Source organism: Oncorhynchus kisutch, linkage group LG15 (genome assembly GCF_002021735.2).
Source record: "Oncorhynchus kisutch isolate 150728-3 linkage group LG15, Okis_V2, whole genome shotgun sequence".
NCBI lineage: Eukaryota > Metazoa > Chordata > Actinopteri > Salmoniformes > Salmonidae > Oncorhynchus > Oncorhynchus kisutch.
The window spans coordinates 88,453,162-88,477,278 of NC_034188.2; the positions used below are offsets into that span (position 1 = coordinate 88,453,162).

The window sequence follows — 24,117 nt, forward strand, 5'->3', positions numbered from 1 at the left end:
CTGTCCCCCTCCCCTCCCTGAGATGGTCTGTCTGTCCCCCTCCCCTCCCTGAGATGGGTGGTCTGTCTCCCTCCCCCTCCCTGAGATGGTCTGTCTGTCCCCCTCCCCTCCCTGAGATGGTCTGTCTGTCCCCCTCCCCTCCCTGAGATGGGTCGTCTGTCCCCCTCCCTGAGATGGTCTGTCTGTCCCCCTCCCCTCCCTGAGATGGGTCGTCTGTCCCCCTCCCCTCCCTGAGATGGGTGGTCTGTCCCCCTCCCCTCCCTGAGATGGTCTGTCTGTCCCCCTCCCCTCCCTGAGATGGTCTGTCTGTCCCCCTCCCCTCCCTGAGATGGGTGGTCTGTCCCCCTCCCCTCCCTGAGATGGTCTGTCTGTCCCCCTCCCCTCCCTGAGATGGTCTGTCTGTCCCCCTCCCCTCCCTGAGATGGGTCGTCTGTCCCCCTCCCCTCCCTGAGATGGTCTGTCTGTCCCCCTCCCCTCCCTGAGATGGGTCGTCTGCCCCCCTCCCCTCCCTGAGATGGGTGGTCTGTCCCCCTCCCCTCCCTGAGATGGGTCGTCTGTCCCCCTCCCCTCCCTGAGATGGGTGGTCTGTCCCCCTCCCCTCCCTGAGATGGTCTGTCTGTCCCCCTCCCCTCCCTGAGATGGTCTGTCTGTCCCCCTCCCCTCCCTGAGATGGGTGGTCTGTCCCCCTCCCCTCCCTGAGATGGTCTGTCTGTCCCCCTCCCCTCCCTGAGATGGTCTGTCTGTCCCCCTCCCCTCCCTGAGATGGGTCGTCTGTCCCCCTCCCCTCCCTGAGATGGTCTGTCTGTCCCCCTCCCCTCCCTGAGATGGGTCGTCTGTCCCCCTCCCCTCCCTGAGATGGGTGGTCTGTCCCCCTCCCCTCCCTGAGATGGTCTGTCTGTCCCCCTCCCCTCCCTGAGATGGTCTGTCTGTCCCCCTCCCCTCCCTGAGATGGGTCGTCTGTCCCCCTCCCCTCCCTGAGATGGGTCGTCTGTCCCCCTCCCCTCCCTGAGATGGTCTGTCTGTCCCCCTCCCCTCCCTGAGATGGTCTGTCTGTCCCCCTCCCCTCCCTGAGATGGGTCGTCTGTCCCCCTCCCCTCCCTGAGATGGGTCGTCTGTCCCCCTCCCCTCCCTGAGATGGGTCGTCTGTCCCCCTCCCCTCCCTGAGATGGGTGGTCTGTCCCCCTCCCCTCCCTGAGATGGTCTGTCTGTCCCCCTCCCCTCCCTGAGATGGTCTGTCTGTCCCCCTCCCCTCCCTGAGATGGGTCGTCTGTCCCCCTCCCCTCCCTGAGATGGGTCGTCTGTCCCCCTCCCCTCCCTGAGATGGTCTGTCTGTCCCCCTCCCCTCCCTGAGATGGTCTGTCTGTCCCCCTCCCCTCCCTGAGATGGGTCGTCTGTCCCCCTCCCCTCCCTGAGATGGGTCGTCTGTCCCCCTCCCCTCCCTGAGATGGGTCGTCTGTCCCCCTCCCCTCCCTGAGATGGTCTGTCTGTCCCCCTCCCTGAGATGGTCTGTCTGTCCCCCTCCCTGAGATGGTCTGTCTGTCCCCCTCCCTGAGATGGTCTGTCTGTCCCCCTCCCTGAGATGGTCTGTCTGTCCCCCTCCCCTCCCTGAGATGGTCTGTCCACCTCCCCTCCCTGAGATGGTCTGTCTGTCCCCCTCCCCTCCCTGAGATGGGTGGTCTGTCCCCCTCCCCTCCCTGAGATGGGTCGTCTGTCCCCCTCCCCTCCCTGAGATGGGTCGTCTGTCCCCCTCCCTGAGATGGGCCGTCTGTCCCACTCCCCTCCCTGAGATGGTCTGTCTGTCCCCCTCCCCTCCCTGAGATGGTCTGTCTGTCCCCCTCCCCTCCCTGAGATGGGTCGTCTGTCCCCCTCCCCTCCCTGAGATGGTCTGTCTGTCCCCCTCCCTGAGATGGGCCGTCTGTCCCCCTCCCCTCCCTGAGATGGTCTGTCTGTCCCCCTCCCCTCCCTGAGATGGTCTGTCTGTCCCCCTCCCCTCCCTGAGATGGGCCGTCTGTCCCCCTCCCCTCCCTGAGATGGTCTGTCTGTCCCCCTCCCCTCCCTGAGATGGGTGGTCTGTCCCCCTCCCCTCCCTGAGATGGGTCGTCTGTCCCCCTCCCCTCCCTGAGATGGGTCGTCTGTCCCCCTCCCTGAGATGGGCCGTCTGTCCCACTCCCTGAGATGGGCCGCCTGTCCCCTCCCTGAGATGGGCCGCCTGTCCCCTCCCTGAGATGGGCCGTCTGTCCCCCTCCCTGAGACGGGCCGTCTGTCCCCCTCCCTGAGATGGGCCGTCTGTCCCCACCCTGAGATGGGCCGTCTGTCCCCACCCTGAGACGGGCCGTCTGTCCCCCTCCCTGAGACGGGCCGTCTGTCCCCCTCCCTGAGATGGGCCGTCTGTCCCCACCCTGAGATGGGCCGTCTGTCCCACCCTGAGATGGGCCGTCTGTCCCCACCCTGAGACGGGCCGTCTGTCCCCCTCCCTGAGACGGGCCGTCTGTCCCCCTCCCTGAGATGGGCCGTCTGTCCCCCTCCCTGAGATGGGCCGTCTGTCCCCACCCTGAGATGGGCCGTCTGTCCCCACCCTGAGACGGGCCGTCTGTCCCCCTCCCTGAGATGGGCCGTCTGTCCCCACCCTGATCGTTGATTCATCATTCAGAGGCCGTAGAGGAGTCACATTTAGACATTACATATAATTTAACAGTTCCAATTCACGTCATACTGTTGATATAAATAATTTATTCTAATTTACCGTTTTCTCTCAGTTATTTATCCCGGGTAAAGGGAGTGGTTTGGGCCGTAAATCTTGGTTTCCGGGGGCGGACGCTGCAGGAGTTGGGGGATGATGTGGCCGTCTATGGCAGGGCGGATGCTGCAGGAGTTGGGGGATGATGTGGCCGTCTATGGCAGGGCGGAAGCTGCAGGAGTTGGTAGTCTGCTGAGGGCCTCTGTCTTGCTGTTGTCGAGTTGGAGGAAGTTGTTCTGCATCCAAGACTTAACCTCTTCCAACAACGTTGACAGACCAGATGTCGTGTCAGGCTTGGTTTTAATGTACACCTTGTATGTGGTCTGTAGAGCAGTGGAAATGGACACTGTGTTGTCTGAAGATCTGGTCAAGTGGGAGCATGTGAAGAACGAAGACAGTGGGTCCTAGCACTGACCCTTGAGGAACACAGCGGGTTATGGTGGTCTCCTCCGATCTTGCCTCATAGAGGGTGATGTACTGCTTACGGTTAGAGAGGTAGGAGGTGAACCAGTTTTAGGGCAGTCCCACAGATGGCAGTGTGCTCTCTGAGGCGCTGCAGTATAATTGCGTGATCTACTGTGTCGAAAGCAGCACTCGGGTGCAGAAGAATCAAGATGGAGGGGGGATCCTGTATCGGCAGCCATGAGCAGGTCATTAACAACCTTCAACCCAGGGCTGTCTCCAGTATTACGCATGGATCTGAAGCCAGACTCAGGAGAACCTCATAAAGCTGGTTAGAGCTAGGTGTGAGTGAAGTTGAGTTGCCACGATCTTCTCCAGGACTTTAGATAGAAATGGGAGGTTGAAAATAGGCCTGTAGTTTGAGAGGTCTTGGTCAAGGAATGGTTTTCTTGAACAAAGGTGTGATGTCAGCGATGTGTGAATATTGACTGCACTGGTCCAGTGTTGATGGACTTGTTGATTCAGGTTGGTTACAAACTCGATGAGCATCTTTTGAACAGTGTGGTTGGAATAGGGTCGAGGGGTCACTGGTAGGGGTCACGAGGGGTCACTTTAATTTGAGTTAGGGGGCTCTGGTCTAAAGTAGTAGACTATATAGGGAATAGGGTGCTATTTGGGACGCAGCTCCATATCCCAGCCCATATCTGACAGAGGAATGTCCTGTACTTTCCCTTTCTTCTCTGGGCTAGTTGGCAGAGGGACAGTGTCTCCTTTCCCCCCCCCCCCCCCCACCCTGGCTCTAGCACCACTCGCCCAACAACTAGTACAGGACTGAGAGGAGAGGGGGACACACTGATGAATATTGTGCTGCTCCAGTGCCCTGGTAAAAACCATCCCATTAGACATGTTAGAGCTACACAGCAGGTCAACATCAGCCATTAGACTGCAGAGAGCAGGCAGGTCAACAACAGCCATTAGACTACAGAGAGCAGGCAGGTCAACAACAGCCATTAGACTACAGAGAGCAGGCTGGTCAGTAGCAGCTATTAGACTGCAGAGCTGCAGAGAGCAGGCAGGTCAACAACAGCCATTAGACTACAGAGAGCAGGCAGGTCAACAACAGCCGTTAGACTACAGAGAGCAGGCAGGTCAGTAGCAGCTATTAGACTACAGAGAGCAGGCAGGTCAACAGCAGCCGTTAGACTACAGAGAGCAGGCAGGTCAGGAGCAGCTATTAGACTACAGAGAGCAGGCAGGTCAGTAGCAGACATTAGACTACAGGGAGCAGGCAGGTCAACAGCAGACATTAGACTGCAGAGAGCAGGCAGGTCAGTAGCAGCCGTTAGACTACAGAGAGCAGGCAGGTCAACAACAGACATTAGACTACAGAGAGCAGGCAGGTCAGTAGCACTTTAAACAACACGACTGGAAGCAGAGAACAGAGGAAAGGCTTGGACACCATCTTAGGGCTCCTTGGTGCCACTAACGAAAGGTTTTGTTGGAGAGAGAGAGAGACGCGTCGCGGACGGAGAGACGTGGGAGTCTGTAATAACAGCTACCAGCTCAGACGAGCTGTTAAAAGCTCTCATGCATCTCTTTTCTCTTTCTCTCTAATGAACACCAATTAAAGGGGCAATCTGGGATTCAATATACAGCAACAAAACTGTCACCCCGCCACTTGTTGTAATGAACATCTGAGTCATGGGGCTGGTTGATGTGTAACCACTTTGAAATTCATAGACAGAGCTATGGATGCAAGAGCTGACCGGCCATGAGAAGAAAAAAATAATATTTACCCATCCTGGATTGTCCCATTTAGAATGGGTTGTTGTTGTTTGTGTGTTCTAGATCTTTCTGTGGGAACAGAACTTGGAACAGTTCCACATGAGTCTGTTCCGGTTCCGGTGTTACCTGGCCAGTCTGCAGGGAGGGGAGCTGCCCAACCCCAAACGCCTGCTAGCCGTAGCCTCCAGACCCACCAAACTGGCCATGGGACGCCTCGGAATCTTTTCTGTATCGTCCTTTCATGCGCTGGTGAGTAGGATAGATGTGTTTAGGCACACACACACACACACATGGACACACACACACCTACACACACACACACCTACACACACGGACACACACACACCTACACACGCATGGACACACACACACACACACACACACACGCACGAACACACACTCACACCAAAACATCCCCTGTCCATCGCCCCCCCCGCACCCCCACCTAAACTGGACAAAGCAAGTTATTTTTCACGAGATGTACTTCAGTGATTGTCCAATTTGTCCAATACTTCAGTGATTGTCCCCCAAAAATTCCCCCATGTTCATCTGTTGCTGACCGGGGGGAGTCTGAAAACATGTATGATGTGTGCTATTTTGTATTTGAGGGCGATCACCTGTTTATTGAAGGCTCTGCCACAATGCCAGCCTCCTCCACATAGCTGAGGTCCTTGATTCTGGCTGCAGAACACTGGAAGCGTAGGTAGCGCTGAAGGATAACATTGATTTGTTTGGGAGCAGAGTGTAGGCAGAGCAGCATGGTGCATTGGCTGATCAATAGCTTCCTTGTTGCTAGACGCCTACATGGGCTGCGTCCCAAAACGGCATCCTACTCCCTTTATAGTGCACTACTTTTGACCAGGGCCCATAGGGCTGGTCAACAGCAGTGTAGTGTGTATATAGGGAATAGGGTGCCTTCTGGAAAGCAGTCATGTTCTCTCAGAACAGGTGGGAGTCAAATGACTCAGAGAGACAGCAGGAAGGTAGGAGTAACAAAAGATGTCTGAAATAACACTCCTCTCCATCCCGCTGTCTATCTCCATCTCTCTGGCTCTCTCCATCTCTCTGGCTCTCTCTCTGGCTCTCTCCATCTCTCTGGCGCTCTCTCTGGCTCTCTCTCTGGAGCTCTCTCTCTGGAGCTCTCTCTCTGGCGCTCTCTCTCTGGCGCTCTCTCTCTGGAGCTCTCTCTCGGGCGCTCTCTCTCTGGAGCTCTCTCTCGGGCGCTCTCTCTCTGGCTCTCTCTCTCTCTGGCGCTTTCTGGCTCTCTCTCTCTGGAGCTCTCTCTGGCGCTCTCTCTGGCTCTTTCTGGCGCTCTCTCTCTGGCTCTCTCTCTCTGGCTCTCTCTCTCTCTGGCTCTCTCTCTGGCGCGCTCTCTCTGGCTCTCTCTCTTTCTGGCTCGCTCTCTCTCTCTCTGGCTCTCTCTCTCTCTGGTGCTCTCTCTGGCGCTCTCTCTGGCGCTCTCTCTGGCTCTTTCTGGCGCTCTCTCTCTGGCTCTCTCTCTCTGGCTCTCTCTCTCTCTGGCGCTCTCTCTGGCTCTCTCTGGCGCTCTCTGGCTCTCTGGCTCTCTCACTAGCTCTCTCTCTGGCTCTCTCTCTGGCTCGCTCTCTCTGGCGCTCTCTCTCTCTTGCTCTCTCTCTGGAACTCTCTCTCTGGCGCTCTCTCTCTGGCGCGCTCTCTCTCTGGCGCTCTCTCTCTGGCGCACTCTCTGGCTCTCTCTGGCGCTCTCTCTCTCTGGCGCGCTCTCTCTCTGGGGCGCTCTCTCTCTGGCGCTCTCTGGCTCTCTCTGGCTCTCTCTGGCTCTCTCTCTCTGGCTCTCTCTCTCTGGCTCTCTCTCTCTCTGGCTCTCTCTCTCTGGCTCTCTTTCTCTCTGGCGCTCTCTCTGGCTCTCTCTGGCTCTTTCTGGCTCTCTCTCTCTGGCTCTCTCTCTCTGGCTCTCTCTCTGGCTCTCTCTCTGGCGCGCTCTCTCTCTGGCTCTCTCTCTCTTTGGCTCTCTCTCTCTCTGGCTCTCTCTGGCGCTCTCTCTGGCTCTTTTTGGCGCTCTCTCTCTGGCTCTCTCTCTCTCTCTCTCTCTGGCTCTCTCTCTCTCTGGCTCTCTCTCTCTCTGGCTCTCTCTCTCTCTGGCTCTCTCTCTCTCTGGATCTCTCTCTCTCTGGATCTCTCTCTCTGGCGCTCTCTCTGGCGCTCTCTCTGGCGCTCTCTGGCTCTCTCACTAGCTCTCTCTCTGGCTCTCTCTCTCTGGCGCTCTCTCTCTGGTGCGCTCTCTCTCTCTGGTGCGCTCTCTCTCTCTGGTGCTCTCTCTCTCTGGTGCTCTCTCTCTCTGGTGCTCTCTCTCTCTGGCGCGCTCTCTCTCTTGCGCGCTCTCTGGCTCTCTCTGGCGCTCTCTCTCTCTGGCGCGCTCTCTCTGGCTCTTTCTGGCGCTCTCTCTCTGGCTCTCTCTGGCGCTCTCTGGCTCTCTGGCTCTCTCACTAGCTCTCTCTCTGGCTCTCTCTCTCTGGCGCGCTCTCTCTCTGGCGCGCTCTCTCTCTGGCGCGCTCTCTCTCTGGCGCTCTCTCTCTCTGGCGCGCTCTCTCTCTGGCTCTTTCTGGCGCTCTCTCTCTCTGGCGCGCTCTCTCTCTGGCTCTTTCTGGCGCTCTCTCTCTCTGGCGTGCTCTCTCTGGCACGCTCTCTCTCTGGCGCTCTCTCTCTGGCGCTCTCTCTCTCTGGCGCGCTCTCTCTCTGGCGCTCTCTCTCTGGCGCGCTCTCTCTCTGGCGCTCTCTCTCTGGCACGCTCTCTCTCTGGCGCGCTCTCTCTCTGGCGCGCTCTCTCTCTGGCGCGCTCTCTCGCGCTCTCTCTCTGGCGCGCTCTCTCGCGCTCTCTCTCTGGCACGCTCTCTCGCGCTCTCTCTCTGGCACGCTCTCTCGCGCTCTCTCTCTGGCTCTCTCTCTGGCGCGCTCTCTCTCTGGCGCTCTCTCTCTCTGGCGCTCTCTCTCTCTGGCGCTCTCTCTCTCTGGCGCTCTCTCTCTCTGGCGCGCTCTCTCTCTGGCGCTCTCTCTCTCTGGCGCGCTCTCTCTGGCGCTCTCTCTCTACCCCCTATAACATTATCAGCACTCTCTCATAAAAGCATCTGACAGAATGATGATATGCAGGTTAAGTTAGAGTACCCTTCATGTGGACAGAGAGCGTTGTCTTTTGTAATCCCACTTCAAGCTCTTATTTTTTCTGAGTATATTAAGAGACCATTGAAATCTGAGAAGACAAAGTGCTGAGAATGTGTTTATTAATTCATGACCTCTGACCTAAACAGTATAACCCCTCCATGGTTTGACCTAACCAGCTGTGTCAGGTTGTGTGGGTGTGTTGTTCTGTGTGTCAGATATACTCCTATAATGATTCTGCTTCTGTCTCTGTTTATCTCTCTCTCTCTGTCTCTCTCTCCCTGTCTCGGTCTCTCTCTCCCTGTCTCGGTCTTTCCCTGTCTCGGTCTCTCTCTCCCTGTCTCGGTCTCTCTCTCTCCCTGTCTCGGTCTCTCTCTCTCCCTGTCTCGGTCTCTCTCTCTCCCTGTCTCGGTCTCTCTCTCTCCCTGTCTCGGTCTCTCTCTCTCCCTGTCTCGGTCTCTCTCTCTCCCTGTCTCGGTCTCTCTCTCTCCCTGTCTCGGTCTCTCTCTCCCTGTCTCGGTCTCTCTCTCTCCCTGTCTCGGTCTCTCTCTCTCCCTGTCTCGGTCTCTCTCTCTCCCTGTCTCGGTCTCTCTCTCTCCCTGTCTCGGTCTCTCTCTCTCCCTGTCTCGGTCTCTCTCTCTCCCTGTCTCGGTCTCTCTCTCTCCCTGTCTCGGTCTCTCTCTCTCCCTGTCTCGGTCTCTCTCTCTCCCTGTCTCGGTCTCTCTCTCTCCCTGTCTCGGTCTCTCTCTCTCCCTGTCTCGGTCTCTCTCTCTCCCTGTCTCGGTCTCTCTCTCTCCCTGTCTCGGTCTCTCTCTCTCCCTGTCTCGGTCTCTCTCTCTCCCTGTCTCGGTCTCTCTCTCTCCCTGTCTCGGTCTCTCTCTCTCCCTGTCTCGGTCTCTCTCTCTCCCTGTCTCGGTCTCTGTCTCTCCCTGTCTCGGTCTCTGTCTCGGTCTCTGTCTCTCCCTGTCTCGGTCTCTGTCTCTCCCTGTCTCGGTCTCTGTCTCTCCCTGTCTCGGTCTCTGTCTCTCCCTGTCTCGGTCTCTGTCTCTTCCGGTCTCGGTTTCTCTCTCTCTCCCTGTCTCGGCCTCTCTCTCTCCCTGTCTCGGTCTCTCTCTGTCCCCTACTCCCTCTAGGTGGCAGCTCGTACAGAGAGCGGGGTGAGGAGACGTACCCAGGCCATGTCTCGTTCCTCGTCGTCCAAACGTAAGAGCAGGTTCTCCTCTCTGTGGGGCCTGGACACTACTTCCAAGAAGAAGACTCACCCCACCATCAACCAGGTACATGTTTTTAACATGTGTCCACATAAGGGCTGTTTGACCTATAGCAGTTCTATAGAAATGAAACTGCACAGAGATCTGGAACATTACGCTAGAACTGCCACTTATATCATTACATACAACTTCTTTGCTCAGCCATTTTTTGCGGTTCTATATTGACTTGCTGTTTCTACCTCAGGTGTTTGCTGATGGGGAGGAGCCAGTGAAAAAGCCTCTGGACGGGATCTATGATGTGGACACTGCCAGGGAGAGAGGGGTAAGTAGGCAACACACACACACACACACTGCCAGGGAGAGAGTGGTAAGTAGGCATGATACACACATACACACAGTTTTGTAAACGCTAACCTTCTGGGGGAAACACAATTCAGTCCCATTCAAAATCCTTTTTTTCCCCCCTAACCCCGTCTCCTGACCCCGTCTCCTGACCCCGTCTCCTGACCCCGTCTCCTGACCCCGTCTCCTGACCCCGTCTCCTGACCCCGTCTCCTGACCCCGTCTCCTGACCCCGTTTCCTAACCCCGTCTCCTAACCCCGTCTCCTAACCCCATCTAATCCTTAATTTAATTCTAACATTAATTCTAACCTGAACCCTAAACCCCCTAGAAAAAGCATTTGACCTCCGAGGGACTAACAACATGTCCCCAGTTGGTCAAATGCTTTGTTTGTTTTACTATTCTGGTGGGGACCAGAAGTGTGTGTACATGCTCTCTGTCTCGGTCTCTCTCTGTCTCGGTCTCTCTCTGTCTCGGTCTGTCTCGGTCTCTCTCTGTCTCGGTCTCTCTCTGTCTCGGTCTCTCTCTGTCTCGGTCTCTCTCTGTCTCGGTCTCTCTCTGTCTCGGTCTCTCTCTGTCTCGGTCTCTCTCTGTCTCGGTCTCTCTCTGTCTCGGTCTCTCTCTGTCTCGGTCTCTCTCTGTCTCGGTCTCTCTCTGTCTCGGTCTCTCTCTGTCTCGGTCTCTCTCTGTCTCGGTCTCTCTCTGTCTCGGTCTCTCTCTGTCTCGGTCTCTCTCTGTCTCGGTCTCTCTCTGTCTCGGTCTCTCTCTGTCTCGGTCTCTCTCTGTCTCGGTCTCTCTCTGTCTCGGTCTCTCTCTGTCTCGGTCTCTCTCTGTCTCGGTCTCTCTCTGTCTCGGTCTCTCTCTGTCTCGGTCTCTCTCTGTCTCGGTCTGTCTCTCTCTGTCTCGGTCTGTCTCGGTCTGTCTCGGTCTCGGTCTGTCTCGGTCTCTCTCTGTCTCGGTCTCTCTCTGTCTCGGTCTCTCTCTGTCTCGGTCTCTCTCTGTCTCGGTCTCTCTCTGTCTCGGTCTCTCTCTGTCTCGGTCTCTCTCTGTCTCGGTCTCTCTCTGTCTCGGTCTCTCCCTGTCTCGGTCTCTCCCTGTCTCTGTCTCGGTCTCTCTCTGTCTCGGTCTCTCTCTGTCTCGGTCTGTCTCGGTCTCTCTCTGTCTCTCTCTGTCTCGGTCTCTCCCTGTCTCGGTCTCTCTCTGTCTCGGTCTCTCTCTGTCTCGGTCTCTCTCTGTCTCGGTCTCTCCCTGTCTCGGTCTCTCCCTGTCTCGGTCTCTCCCTGTCTCGGTCTCTCTCTGTCTCGGTCTCTCTCTGTCTCGGTCTCTCTCTGTCTCTCTCTGTCTCGGTCTCTCTCTGTCTCGGTCTCTCCCTGTCTCGGTCTCTCTCTGTCTCGGTCTCTCCCTGTCTCGGTCTCTCCCTGTCTCGGTCTCTCCCTGTCTCGGTCTCTCCCTGTCTCGGTCTCTCCCTGTCTCGGTCTCTCCCTGTCTCGGTCTCTCTCTGTCTCTCTCTGTCTCTGTCTCTCCATGTCTCTGTCTCTCCCTGTCTCTGTCTCGGTCTCTCCCTGTCTCGGTCTCGTTCTCTCTCTGTCCTGGGGAAGGACCAGACGGCCAGACAGTTAGTTAGTTAGTTGCTCACTGCCAGGGAGAGCGTGGTAAGTAGTCAGTTCATCTTCTTTGCTAGGCAGAGAACTGACACAGAGGTATCAGCCAAAACACAGATTAAACATCTTTAGACTGGAAGGGACACACTATTTACAGCGTGTCTGTTTCCTAGAAGAGTGATGAAGAGCCTTCCTTAGGTCAACACAGTGAGTCCCGGGGCTTCCCGAGTGGTGCAGAGGTCTAAGGCACTGCATCGCTGTGCTAGCTTTGTCACTACAGATTTTGGTTTGATTCCAGGCTGTGTCGCAGCCGGCCGTTACCGGGAGTCCCATGAGGCGGCGCACAATTGGCCCAGCGTCGTCCGGGTTAGGGGAGGGTTTCGCCTGCCTGGGATGTCCTTGTCCCATCACCCTCTAGCGACTCCTGTGGCTGGCCGGGCGCAGTGCACTCTGACACGGTCGCCAGTTGTACGGCGTTTCCTCCGACACACAGGTGCGGCTGGCTTCCTGGGGTTAAGCTGGCATTGTGTCAAGAAGCAGTGCGGCTTGGTTGGGTTGTGTTTCGGAGGACGCACGGCTCTCGACCTTCACCTCTCCCGAGTCCGTACGGGAGCTGCAGCGATGGGACGAGACTATAACTACCAATTGGGGAGAAAAGGGGGGAAGGGGATAATATATATACACACACACACACTGTCAGTCACATGTACAAGTAGTTATGCAGATAGTTAGTTGTAAGCTAGTTTGAAACAATGTGTTTGTATCTCTCCAGAAGAGTCATGAGGGGACAGTGAAGAGCCTTCCTCAGGTCAGCTCAGACAGTCACATGACAGACAGTGATATCTGGGTGCCTGATCACCTGACCCCGTCCTGGGTGTGTCTTCCTAACGACCAGCCTGTCCTCGCCATCATCCAGCCTGGAGAGTCTGCTCTGGACGTTCTGGAGACCATCTGCAAGGTAACTAGCAACTTAACTAACCTACCCAGGAGACCATTTTCCAGGTAACTAGCAACTTAACTAACCTACACCGGAGACCGTCTGCCAGGTAACTAGCAACTTAACTAACCTACACCAGAGACCGTCTGCCAGGTAACTAGCAACTTAACTAACCTACACCGGAGACCGTCTGCCAGGTAACTAGCAACTTAACTAACCTACACCAGAGACCGTCTGCCAGGTAAGTAGCAACTTAACTAACCTACACCGGAGACCGTCTGCCAGGTAAGTAGCAACTTAACTAACCTACACCGGAGACCGTCTGCCAGGTAACTAGCAACTTAACTAACCTACACCGGAGACCGTCTGCCAGGTAACTAGCAACTTAACTAACCTACACTGGAGACCATCTGCAAGGTAAGTAGCAACTTAACTAACCTACACCGGAGACCGTCTGCCAGGTAACTAGCAACTTAACTAACCTACACTGGAGACCATCTGCAAGGTAAGTAGCAACTTAACTAACCTACACCGGAGACCGTCTGCCAGGTAACTAGCAACTTAACTAACCTACACCGGAGACCGTCTGCCAGGTAACTAGCAACTTAACTAACCTACACTGGATACCATCTGCAAGGTAAGTAGCAACTTAACTAACCTACACTGGATACCATCTGCCAGGTAACTATCTCCATCTGCAGCTTTCTCACGGTCAGACAATAAGGACCCCGTTCAACCTCATCACACCAAGTGGTCCCTCCATCTCGTCCTGTCCGTTCAACCTCATCACACCAAGTGGTCCCTCCATCTCGTCCTGTCCGTTCAACCTCATCACACCAAGTGGTCCCTCCATCTCGTCCTGTCCGTTCAACCTCATCACACCAAGTGGTCCCTCCATCTCGTCCTGTCCGTTCAACCTCATCACACCAAGTGGTCCCTCCATCTCGTCCTGTCCTTAGTTTCAGAATACCAGCGTTGTACTATACGTTCATGTGTTAGTTTATCCTCTAGATTCTGGACCAGAGCAGACCAGGACTCCTAAAGACTGAACCAAGCCCATTACTGCCCAGTCATTACACACCCATCTTAGCCCCTAGGACAGACAGAACAGGACTGATGACATTACACAGATGGGCGGGGCTCTAGCCAGCTGCCTATAGGGCCAGATGGGCGGGGCTCTAGCCAGCTGCCTATAGGGCCAGATGGGTGGGGCTCTAGCCAGATGGGTGGGGCTCTAGCCAGATGGGCGGGGCTCTAGCCAGATGGGCGGGGCTCTAGCCAGATGGGTGGGGCTCTAGCCAGCTTTGTGTTTTTTTTTTTATCATACATTTTTTTAACCTTTTTTTTTCTTCAATTCTATTGGTCCATTAAGCCAGGCAAGATCAATCACGCACAGATACAGTATTTGATCCCAGATCTGCTACTCAGCCTGTGCCAATCCTCTTTGTCTTCTTTACTGAACTCCACAGGCCCCACCGGCTGGATCCTGCCAAACATTACCTACGTCTCAAGTTCCTCATCGAAAACCAAGTCCAGTTCTACATCCCTAAACCGGAGGAGGACGTGTGTGACTTGGTACGTGTGTGTGTGTGTGGTTGTGTGTGTGTGACTTGGTACGTGTGGGTGTGTGTGTGTGTGTGTGTGACTTGGTACGTGTGGGTGTGTGTGTGTGTGTGTGACATGTATGGTTGCGTGTGTGTGACGTGTGGTTGCGTGTGTGTGTGACTTGGTACGTGTGTGTGTGTGTGGTTGTGTGTGTGTGTGTGTGTGTGTGTGTGTGTGAGTGTGACTTGGTACGTTTCTGATTTCCTCACAGATGATCTCCTGTCACAGTTTTAGCACCCCGCTGAGATAGCAACACTCTGATACACACACACACACACACACACACACACACACACACACACACACACACACACACACACACACACACACAAGTACCAAGTCACACACACACACACATCCGGGCAAGTGACCAGCAGCATTTTAATGCAAGCGGATCCGTATGTGACAGAGATTAAACTCTTTTAGAAACTTAGAAGTAGGGGGACTATGATGAGGCAACAACCAGGGTGGGTTGTTAATATGACCAGGATGGGTTGATAATATGGGTGGATAATATGACCAGGATGGGTTGATAATATGGGTTGATAATATGACTAGGATGGGATGATAATATAACCATGATGGGTTGATAATATGGGCTGATAACATGACCAGGATGGGTTGATAACATGACCAGGATGGGTTGATAACATGACCAGGATGGGTTGATAATATGACCAGGATGGGTTGATAACATAACTAGGAAGGGTTGATAATATGACCAGGATGGGTTGATAATATGGGCTGATAATATGACCAGGATGGGTTGATAATATGACTAGGATGGGATGATAATATGACCAGGATGGGTTGATAATATGGGCTGATAATATGACCAGGATGGGTTGATAATATGACCAGGATGGATTGATAATATGACCAGGATGGATTGATAATATGACCAGGATGGGTTGATAATATGACCAGGATGGATTGATAATATGACCAGGATGGGTTGGTAATATGACCAGGATGGGTTGATAATATGGGTTGATAATATGACTAGGATGGGTTGATAATATGACTAGGATGTGCCTTTGGCTTACGGACAAATGAAGAAAGTTGATATGAAAACCAATAGAGCAGGCGAGGAAGACTTTAGAAAAACAATTGCCTCCATGTTTTTTTATGGTGGGATCCTTTGAAGCAAAGGAGCCTCATGATATGAGGTAAATGTTGAGGTTTCAAACATTTCAGTTTATACACTGCTCAAAAAAACAAAGGGAACACTTAAACAACACAATGTGACTCCAAGTCAATCACACTTCTGTGAAATCAAACTGTCCACTTAGGAAGCAACACTGATTGACAATAAATTGCACATGCTGTTGTGCAAATGGAATAGACAACAGGTGGAAATTATAGGCAATTAGCAAGACACCCCCAATAAAGGAGTGGTTCTGCAGGTGGTGACCACAGACCACTTCTCAGTTCCTATGCTTCCTGGCTGATGTTTTGGTCACTTTTGAATGCTGGCGGTGCTTTCAATCTAGTGGTAGCATGAGACGGAGTCTACAACCCACACAAGTGGCTCAGGTAGTACAGCTCATCCAGGATGGCACATCAATGCGAGATGTGGCAAGAAGGTTTGCTGTGTCTGTCAGTGTAGTGTCCAGAGCATGGAGGCGCTACCAGGAGACAGGCCAGTACATCAGGAGATGTGGAGGAGGCCGTAGGAGGGCAACAACCCAGCAGCAGGACCGTTACCTCCGCCTTTGTGCAAGGAGGAGCAGGAGGAGCACTGCCAGAGCCCTGCAAAATGACCTCCAGCAGGCCACAAATGTGCATGTGTCTGCTCAAACGGTCAGAAACAGACTACACGAGGGTGGTATAGGGCCCGACATCCACAGGTGGGGGTTGTGCTTACAGCCCAACACCGTGCAGGACGTTTGGCATTTGCCAGAGAACACCAAGATTGGCAAATTCGCCACTGGCGCCCTGTGCTCTTCACAGATGAAAGCAGGTTCACACTGAGCACATGTGACAGACATGACAGAGTCTGGAGACGCCGTGGAGAACGTTCTTCTGCCTGCAACATCCTCCAGCATGACCGGTTTGGCGGTGGGTCAGTCATGGTGTGGGGTGGCATTTCTTTGGGGGTCCGCACAGCCCTCCATGTGCTCGCCAGAGGTAGCCTGACTGCCATTAGGTACCGAGATGAGATCCTCAGACCCCTTGTGAGACCATATGCTGGTGCGGTTGGCCCTGGGTTCCTCCTAATGCAAGACAATGCTAGACCTCATGTGGCTGGAGTGGGTCAGCAGTTCCTGCAAGAGGAAGGCATTGATGCTATGGACTGGCCCGCCCGTTCCCCAGACCTGAATCCAATTGAGCACATCTGGGACATCATGTCTCGCTCCATCCACCAACGCCACGTTGCACCACAGACTGTCCAAGAGTTGCTTTAGTCCAGGTCTGGGAGGAGATCCCTCAGGAGACCATCCGCCACCTCATCAGGAGCATGCCCAGGCGTTGTAGGGAGGTCATACAGGCACGTCGAGGCCACACACACTACTGAGACTCATTTTGACTTGTTTTAAGGACATTATATCAAAGTTGGATCAGCCTGTATGGTGGTCTCCAAATCCAGACCTCCATGGGTTGATACATTTGATTTCCATTGATCATTTTTGTGTGATTTTGTTGTCAGCACATTCAACTATGTAAAGAAAAAAGTATTTAATAAGAATATTTCATTCATTCAGGTCTAGGATGTGTTATTTTAGTGTTCCCTTTATTTTTTGGAGGAGTGTATATATATATAGAGAGACATAGAGATACAGTATATATATAGAGTGAGAGATATATATATATATATACACACACACACACACACACACACACACACACACAGTTGAAGTCAGAAGTTTACATACACCTTGGCCAAATACATTTAAACAATTCCTGACATTTAATGTCCTGTCTTAGGTCAGTTAGGATCACCACTTTATTTTAAGAATGTGAAATTGCAGAATAAAAGTAGAGAGAAATATTTAGTTCAGCTATTCTTTCATTACATCCCCAGTGGGTCAGATGTTTACATCCTAAATCCTCCATTTTAAGGCTCTCTTCCGTTACCAGTTGATAAATACAAATAGTATATTATATATATTTTATATATTATATATTATTACAAATAGCCTTTTAAAAATTCTGGTCATCAAAACGTTTATTTACACGCGATTGTATTTAGAAATGGTTGCAAATGTAATTATGCAAATGACCCTATAGACCGATAAACATACCTTGTCAAATGTCTTTCCATCAATCAATCAAACAATTATCACGGACATTTGGCTGGCACCACATTTAAAAAAAAAATACTGGTTATCGGATACCCTGACACACACACACACACACACACACACACACACACACACACACACACATATATATATATATATATACAGACACCTCTCCAAACTTCTCGGTTTATATATATATTCGCCCTACTTGTTGTTGCATTTGTAAGGTGTATGTAGATGTAGGATAGCGTGCAGAGAGGGAGGGGTAACTCCCCAGTGAGAGAGGGAGAGAGAGAGAGGGGTAACTCCCCAGTGAGAGAGGGAGAGAGAGAGAGGGGTAACTCCCCAGTGAGAGAGAGAGAGGGGTAACTCCCCAGTGATAGAGAGAGAGAGGGAGAGAGAGAGAGAGAGAGGGGTAACTCCCCAGTGAGAGAGGGGTAACTCCCCAGTGAGAGAGAGAGAGAGGGGTAACTCCCCAGTGAGAGAGAGAGAGAGGGGTAACTCCCCAGTGAGAGAGAGAGAGAGGGGTAACTCTCCAGTGAGAGAGAGAGAGAGGGGTAACTCTCCAGTGAGAGAGAGAGAGAGGGGTAACTCTCCAGTGAGAGAGAGAGAGAGAGGGGTAACTCCCCAGTGAGAGAGAGAGAGAGGGGTAACTCCCCAGTGAGAGAGAGAGAGAGGGGTAACTCTCCAGTGAGAGAGAGAGAGAGGGGTAACTCTCCAGTGAGAGAGAGAGAGAGGGGTAACTCTCCAGTGAGAGAGAGAGAGAGAGGGGTAACTCCCCAGTGAGAGAGAGAGAGAGGGGTAACTCCCCAGTGAGAGAGAGAGAGGGGTAACTCCCTCAGTGATAGAGAGAGAGGGAGAGAGAGGGGTAACTCCCCAGTGATAGAGAGAGAGAGGGAGAGAGAGAGAGAGAGGGGTAACTCCCCAGTGACAGAGAGAGAGAGGGGTAACTCCCCAGTGACAGAGAGAGAGAGGGGTAACTCCCCAGTGATAGAGAGAGAGAGGGGTAACTCCCCAGTGATAGAGAGAGAGAGGGGTAACTCCCCAGTGACAGAGAGGGAGGGGTAACTCCCCAGTGATAGAGAGAGAGGGGTAACTCCCCAGTGATAGAGAGAGAGAGAGGGGTAACTCCCCAGTGAGAGAGAGAGAGAGAGGGGTAACTCCCCAGTGAGAGAGAGAGAGAGAGAGAGAGAGGGGTAACTCCCCAGTGAGAGAGAGAGAGAGAGAGGGGTAACTCCCCAGTGAGAGAGAGAGAGAGGGGTAACTCCCCAGTGAGAGAGAGAGAGAGAGAGAGAGAGGGGTAACTCCCCAGTGAGAGAGAGAGAGGGGGGTAACTCCCCAGTGAGAGAGAGAGAGGGGTAATTCCCCAGTGAGAGAGAGAGAGAGAGGGGTAACTCCCCAGTGAGAGAGAGAGGGGTAACTCCCCAGTGAGAGAGAGAGAGAGAGGGGTAACTCCCCAGTGAGTGAGAGAGAGAGGGGGGTAACTCCCCAGTGAGAGAGAGAGAGGGGTAACTCCCCAGTGAGAGAGAGAGAGGGGTAACTCCCCAGTGAGAGAGAGGTAACTCCCCAGTGAGAGAGAGAGAGAGGGGTAACTCCCCAGTGAGAGAGAGAGAGAGAGAGAGGGGTAACTCCCCAGTGAGAGAGAGAGAGAGGGGTAACTCCCCAGTGAGAGAGAGAGGGGGGTAACTCCCCAGTGAGAGAGAGAGAGGGGTAACTCCCCAGTGAGAGAGAGAGAGGGGTAACTCCCCAGTGAGAGAGAGAGAGGGGTAACTCCCCCAGTGATAGAGAGAGGGGTAACTCCCCCAGTGATAGAGAGAGGGGTAACTCCCTCAGTGATAGAGAGAGGGGTAACTCCCCAGTGATAGAGAGAGAGAAAAGGGTTGCTCCCCAGTGATAGAGAGAGAGAGAGAGAGAGAGAGGGGTAACTCCCCAGTGATAGAGAGAGAGAGGGGTAACTCCCCAGTGATAGAGAGAGAGAGGGGTAACTCCCCAGTGAGAGAGAGAAAAGGGTTGCTCCCCAGTGAGAGAGAGAGAGGGGTAACTCCCCAGTGATAGAGAGAGAGAGGGAGAGAGAGAGAGAGAGAGGGGTAACTCCCCAGTGAGAGAGGGGTAACTCCCCAGTGAGAGAGAGAGAGAGGGGTAACTCCCCAGTGAGAGAGAGAGAGAGGGGTAACTCCCCAGTGATAGAGAGAGAGAGAGAGGGGTAACTCCCCAGTGATAGAGAGAGGGGTAACTCCTCAGTGATAGAGGGGTAACTCCCCAGTGATAGAGAGAGAGAGAGAGGGGTAACTCCCCAGTGATAGAGAGAGAGAGAGAGGGGTAACTCCCCAGTGATAGAGAGAGGGGTAACTCCTCAGTGATAGAGAGAGGGGTAACTCCCCAGTGATAGAGAGAGAGAGAGAGGGGTAACTCCTCAGTGATAGAGAGAGGGGTAACTCCCCAGTGATAGAGAGAGAGAGAGAGGGGTAACTCCCCAGTGATAGAGAGAGGGGTAACTCCTCAGTGATAGAGGGGTAACTCCCCAGTGATAGAGAGTGGGGGGGGGGTAACTCCCCAGTGATAGAGAGAGGGGTAACTCCCCAGTGATAGAGAGAGAGGGGTAACTCCCCAGTGATAGAGAGAGAGGGGTAACTCCCCAGTGATAGAGAGAGAGGGGTAACTCCCCAGTGATAGAGAGAGAGGGGTAACTCCCCAGTGAGAGAGAGAGAGAGAGAGAGGGGTAACTCCCCAGTGAGAGAGAGAGAGGGGGGTAACTCCCCAGTGAGAGAGAGAGAGGGGTAATTCCCCAGTGAGAGAGAGAGAGAGAGGGGTAACTCCCCAGTGAGAGAGAGAGGGGTAACTCCCCAGTGAGAGAGAGAGAGAGGGGTAACTCCCCAGTGAGTGAGAGAGAGAGGGGGGTAACTCCCCAGTGAGAGAGAGAGAGGGGTAACTCCCCAGTGAGAGAGAGAGAGGGGTAACTCCCCAGTGAGAGAGAGGTAACTCCCCAGTGAGAGAGAGAGAGAGGGGTAACTCCCCAGTGAGAGAGAGAGAGAGAGAGGGGTAACTCCCCAGTGAGAGAGAGAGAGAGGGGTAACTCCCCAGTGAGAGAGAGAGGGGGGTAACTCCCCAGTGAGAGAGAGAGAGGGGTAACTCCCCAGTGAGAGAGAGAGAGGGGTAACTCCCCAGTGAGAGAGAGAGAGGGGGGTAACTCCCTCAGTGATAGAGAGAGGGGTAACTCCCTCAGTGATAGAGAGAGGGGTAACTCCCTCAGTGATAGAGAGAGGGGTAACTCCCTCAGTGATAGAGAGAGGGGTAACTCCCAGTGATAGAGAGAGAGAAAAGGGTTGCTCCCCAGTGATAGAGAGAGAGAGAGAGAGAGAGGGGTAACTCCCCAGTGATAGAGAGAGAGAGGGGTAACTCCCCAGTGATAGAGAGAGAGAGGGGTAACTCCCCAGTGAGAGAGAGAAAAGGGTTGCTCCCCAGTGATAGAGAGAGAGAGAGAGAGAGGGGTAACTCCCCAGTGATAGAGAGAGAGAGAGAGGGGTAACTCCCCAGTGATAGAGAGAGGGGTAACTCCTCAGTGATAGAGAGAGGGGTAACTCCCCAGTGATAGAGAGAGAGAGAGAGGGGTAACTCCCCAGTGATAGAGAGAGAGAGAGAGGGGTAACTCCCCAGTGATAGAGAGAGGGGTAACTCCTCAGTGATAGAGAGAGGGGTAACTCCCCAGTGATAGAGAGAGAGAGAGAGGGGTAACTCCTCAGTGATAGAGAGAGGGGTAACTCCCCAGTGATAGAGAGAGAGAGAGAGGGGTAACTCCCCAGTGATAGAGAGAGGGGTAACTCCTCAGTGATAGAGGGGTAACTCCCCAGTGATAGAGAGTGGGGGGGGGTAACTCCCCAGTGATAGAGAGAGGGGTAACTCCCCAGTGATAGAGAGAGAGGGGTAACTCCCCAGTGATAGAGAGAGAGGGGTAACTCCCCAGTGATAGAGAGAGAGGGGTAACTCCCCAGTGATAGAGAGAGAGGGGTAACTCCCCAGTGATAGAGAGAGAGGGGTAACTCCCCAGTGAGAGAGAGAGGGGTAACTCCCCAGTGAGAGAGAGAGGGGGGTAACTCCCCAGTGAGAGAGAGAGAGGGTTAACTCCCCAGTGATAGAGAGAGGGGTAACTCCCCAGTGATAGAGAGAGAGAGAGGGGTAACTCCCCAGTGATAGCGAGAGAGAGAGGGGTAACTCCCCAGTGATAGCGAGAGAGAGAGGGGTAACTCCCCAGTGATAGAGGGGGGGGGGGGGTAACTCCCCAGTGGTAGAGAGAGAGGGGTAACTCCCCAGTGGTAGAGAGAGAGGGGTAACTCCCCAGTGGTAGAGAGAGAGGGGTAACTCCCCAGTGGTAGAGAGAGAGGGGTAACTCCCCAGTGAGAGAGAGAGAGGGTTAACTCCCCAGTGATAGAGAGAGGGGTAACTCCCCAGTGATAGAGAGAGAGAGAGGGGTAACTCCCCAGTGATAGCGAGAGAGAGAGGGGTAACTCCCCAGTGATAGAGAGAGAGGGGTAACTCCCCAGTGATAGAGGGGGGGGGGGGTAACTCCCCAGTGGTAGAGAGAGAGGGGTAACTCCCCAGTGGTAGAGAGAGAGGGGTAACTCCCCAGTGGTAGAGAGAGAGGGGTAACTCCCCAGTGGTAGAGAGAGAGGGGTAACTCCCCAGTGATAGAGAGAGGGGTAACTCCCCAGTGATAGAGAGAGAGAGGGGTAACTCCCCAGTGATAGAGAGAGAGGGGTAACTCCCCAGTGAGAGAGAGAGGGGTAACTCCCCAGTGATAGAGAGAGGGGGGTAACTCCCCAGTGAGAGAGAGAGAGGGTTAACTCCCCAGTGATAGAGAGAGGGGTAACTCCCCAGTGATAGAGAGAGAGAGAGGGGTAACTCCCCAGTGATAGAGAGAGAGGGGTAACTCCCCAGTGATAGAGAGAGGGGTAACTCCCCAGTGATAGAGAGAGGGGTAACTCCCCAGTGATAGAGAGAGAGGGGTAACTCCCCAGTGATAGAGAGAGAGGGGTAACTCCCCAGTGACAGAGAGAGAGAGGGGTAACTCCCCAGTGACAGAGAGAGAGAGGGGTAACTCCCCAGTGATAGAGAGAGAGAGGGGTAACTCCCCAGTGACAGAGAGAGAGGGGTAACTCCCCAGTGATAGAGAGAGGGAGGGGTAACTCCCCAGTGATAGAGAGAGAGAGGGGTAACTCCCCAGTGATAGAGAGAGAGAGGGGTAACTCCCCAGTGATAGAGAGAGAGGGGTAACTCCCCAGTGATAGAGAGAGAGGGGGGTAACTCCCAGTGAGAGAGAGAGAGGGTTAACTCCCCAGTGATAGAGAGAGGGGTAACTCCCCAGTGATAGAGAGAGAAAGAGGGGTAACTCCCCAGTGATAGAGAGAGAGGGGTAACTCCCCAGTGATAGAGAGAGAGGGGTAACTCCCCAGTGATAGAGAGAGGGGTAACTCCCCAGTGATAGAGAGAGAGGGGTAACTCCCCAGTGACAGAGAGAGAGAGGGGTAACTCCCCAGTGAGAGAGAGAGAGGGTTAACTCCCCAGTGATAGAGAGAGGGGTAACTCCCCAGTGATAGAGAGAGAGAGAGGGGTAACTCCCCAGTGATAGAGAGAGAGGGGTAACTCCCCAGTGATAGAGAGAGAGGGGTAACTCCCCAGTGATAGAGAGAGGGGTAACTCCCCAGTGATAGAGAGAGAGGGGTAACTCCCCAGTGACAGAGAGAGAGAGGGGTAACTCCCCAGTGACAGAGAGAGAGGGGTAACTCCCCAGTGATAGAGAGAGAGAGGGGTAACTCCCCAGTGATAGAGAGAGAGAGGGGTAACTCCCCAGTGATAGAGAGAGAGAGGGGTAACTCCCCAGTGACAGAGAGAGAGGGGTAACTCCCCAGTGATAGAGAGAGGGAGGGGTAACTCCCCAGTGATAGAGAGAGAGAGGGGTAACTCCCCAGTGATAGAGAGAGAGGGGTAACTCCCCAGTGATAGAGAGAGAGGGGTAACTCCCCAGTGATAGAGAGAGAGGGGGGTAACTCCCCAGTGATAGAGAGAGGGGTAACTCTCCGGACGCCTCCACAGACTCAGTATCTCTCCATACTCTTAATAAAGACATATAACATGCATCCTTATTAAGTGTATGCAAATGATTGAGATACACAAATTAATTCCGTTCTGTCTCTGACAGTATGGGAGCTATGGACACACTCATTTACATATGCATAAATTAGACTCCCTCCTCCTATTCCCTCCTGCTTCTATGTGTAACAAAACATTAATGTTTCTCCATCTCTCTCCTTCTCCATCTCTCTCCTTCTCCATCTCTCTCCTTCTCCATCTCTCTCCTTCTCTTGCCTTCTCCATCTCTCTCCTTCTCCATCTCTCTCCTTCTCTCTCCTTCTCCATCTCTCTCCTTCTCTCTCCTTCTCCATCTCTCTCCTTCTCCATCTCTCTCCTTCTCTTGCCTTCTCCATCTCTCTCCTTCTCTTGCCTTCTCCATCTCTCTCCTTCTCCATCTCTCTCCTTCTCTTGCCTTCTCCATCTCTCTCCTTCTCCATCTCTCTCCTTCTCCATCTCTCTCCTTCTCCATCTCTCTCCTTCTCCATCTCTCTCCTTCTCCTTCTCTCTCCTTCTCTTGGCTTCTCTCTCCATCCTCTCCATCTTTCTTTCCTTCTCTCTCTTCATCTCTCTCTCTCATTCTCTTCTCTCCACAGCTTTATAAAGAGATAGAGCTGGGCTCCAAAATAACCAAAGTCATCCAGTTCGACAGGGATGAGTCCTGTATGATTGGCTACGGTAAGGATGAGTCCTGTATGATTGGTTACGGTAAGGATGAGTCCTGTATGATTGGCTACGGTGAGGATGAGTCCTGTATGATTGGTTACGGTAAGAATGAGTCCTGTATGATTGGCTACGGTAAGGATGAGTCCTGTATGATTGGCTACGGTAAGGATGAGTCCTGTATGATTGGCTACGGTAAGGATGAGTCCTGTATGATTGGTTACGGATTGTTACGGTAAGGATGAGTCCTGTATGATTGGTGACGGTAAGGATGAGTCCTGTATGATTGGTGACGGTAAGGACGAGTCCTGTATGATTGGCTACGGTAAGGA

The 24,117-nt window shown here is 53.4% G+C and overlaps 1 protein-coding gene across 5 annotated transcripts in view; it reads left to right on the top strand.

Annotated features, from left to right (window-relative positions):
* Positions 1–24,117, top strand: part of LOC109885904 (T-lymphoma invasion and metastasis-inducing protein 1) — a 202,976-nt gene that overhangs the window by 101,903 nt on the left and 76,956 nt on the right. For 4 of the 5 annotated variants that reach the window (XM_031791258.1, XM_031791261.1, XM_031791259.1 and 1 more), the window contains 6 exons: positions 4,988–5,173; positions 9,193–9,336; positions 9,515–9,592; positions 11,985–12,171; positions 13,621–13,724; positions 23,719–23,800. In XM_031791258.1, coding sequence (XP_031647118.1) covers positions 4,988–5,173; positions 9,193–9,336; positions 9,515–9,592; positions 11,985–12,171; positions 13,621–13,724; positions 23,719–23,800 — 781 coding nt within the window. The remainder of the gene's footprint in view (positions 1–4,987; positions 5,174–9,192; positions 9,337–9,514; positions 9,593–11,984; positions 12,172–13,620; positions 13,725–23,718; positions 23,801–24,117) is intronic. The other variant, XM_031791260.1, reaches the window with a different exon arrangement.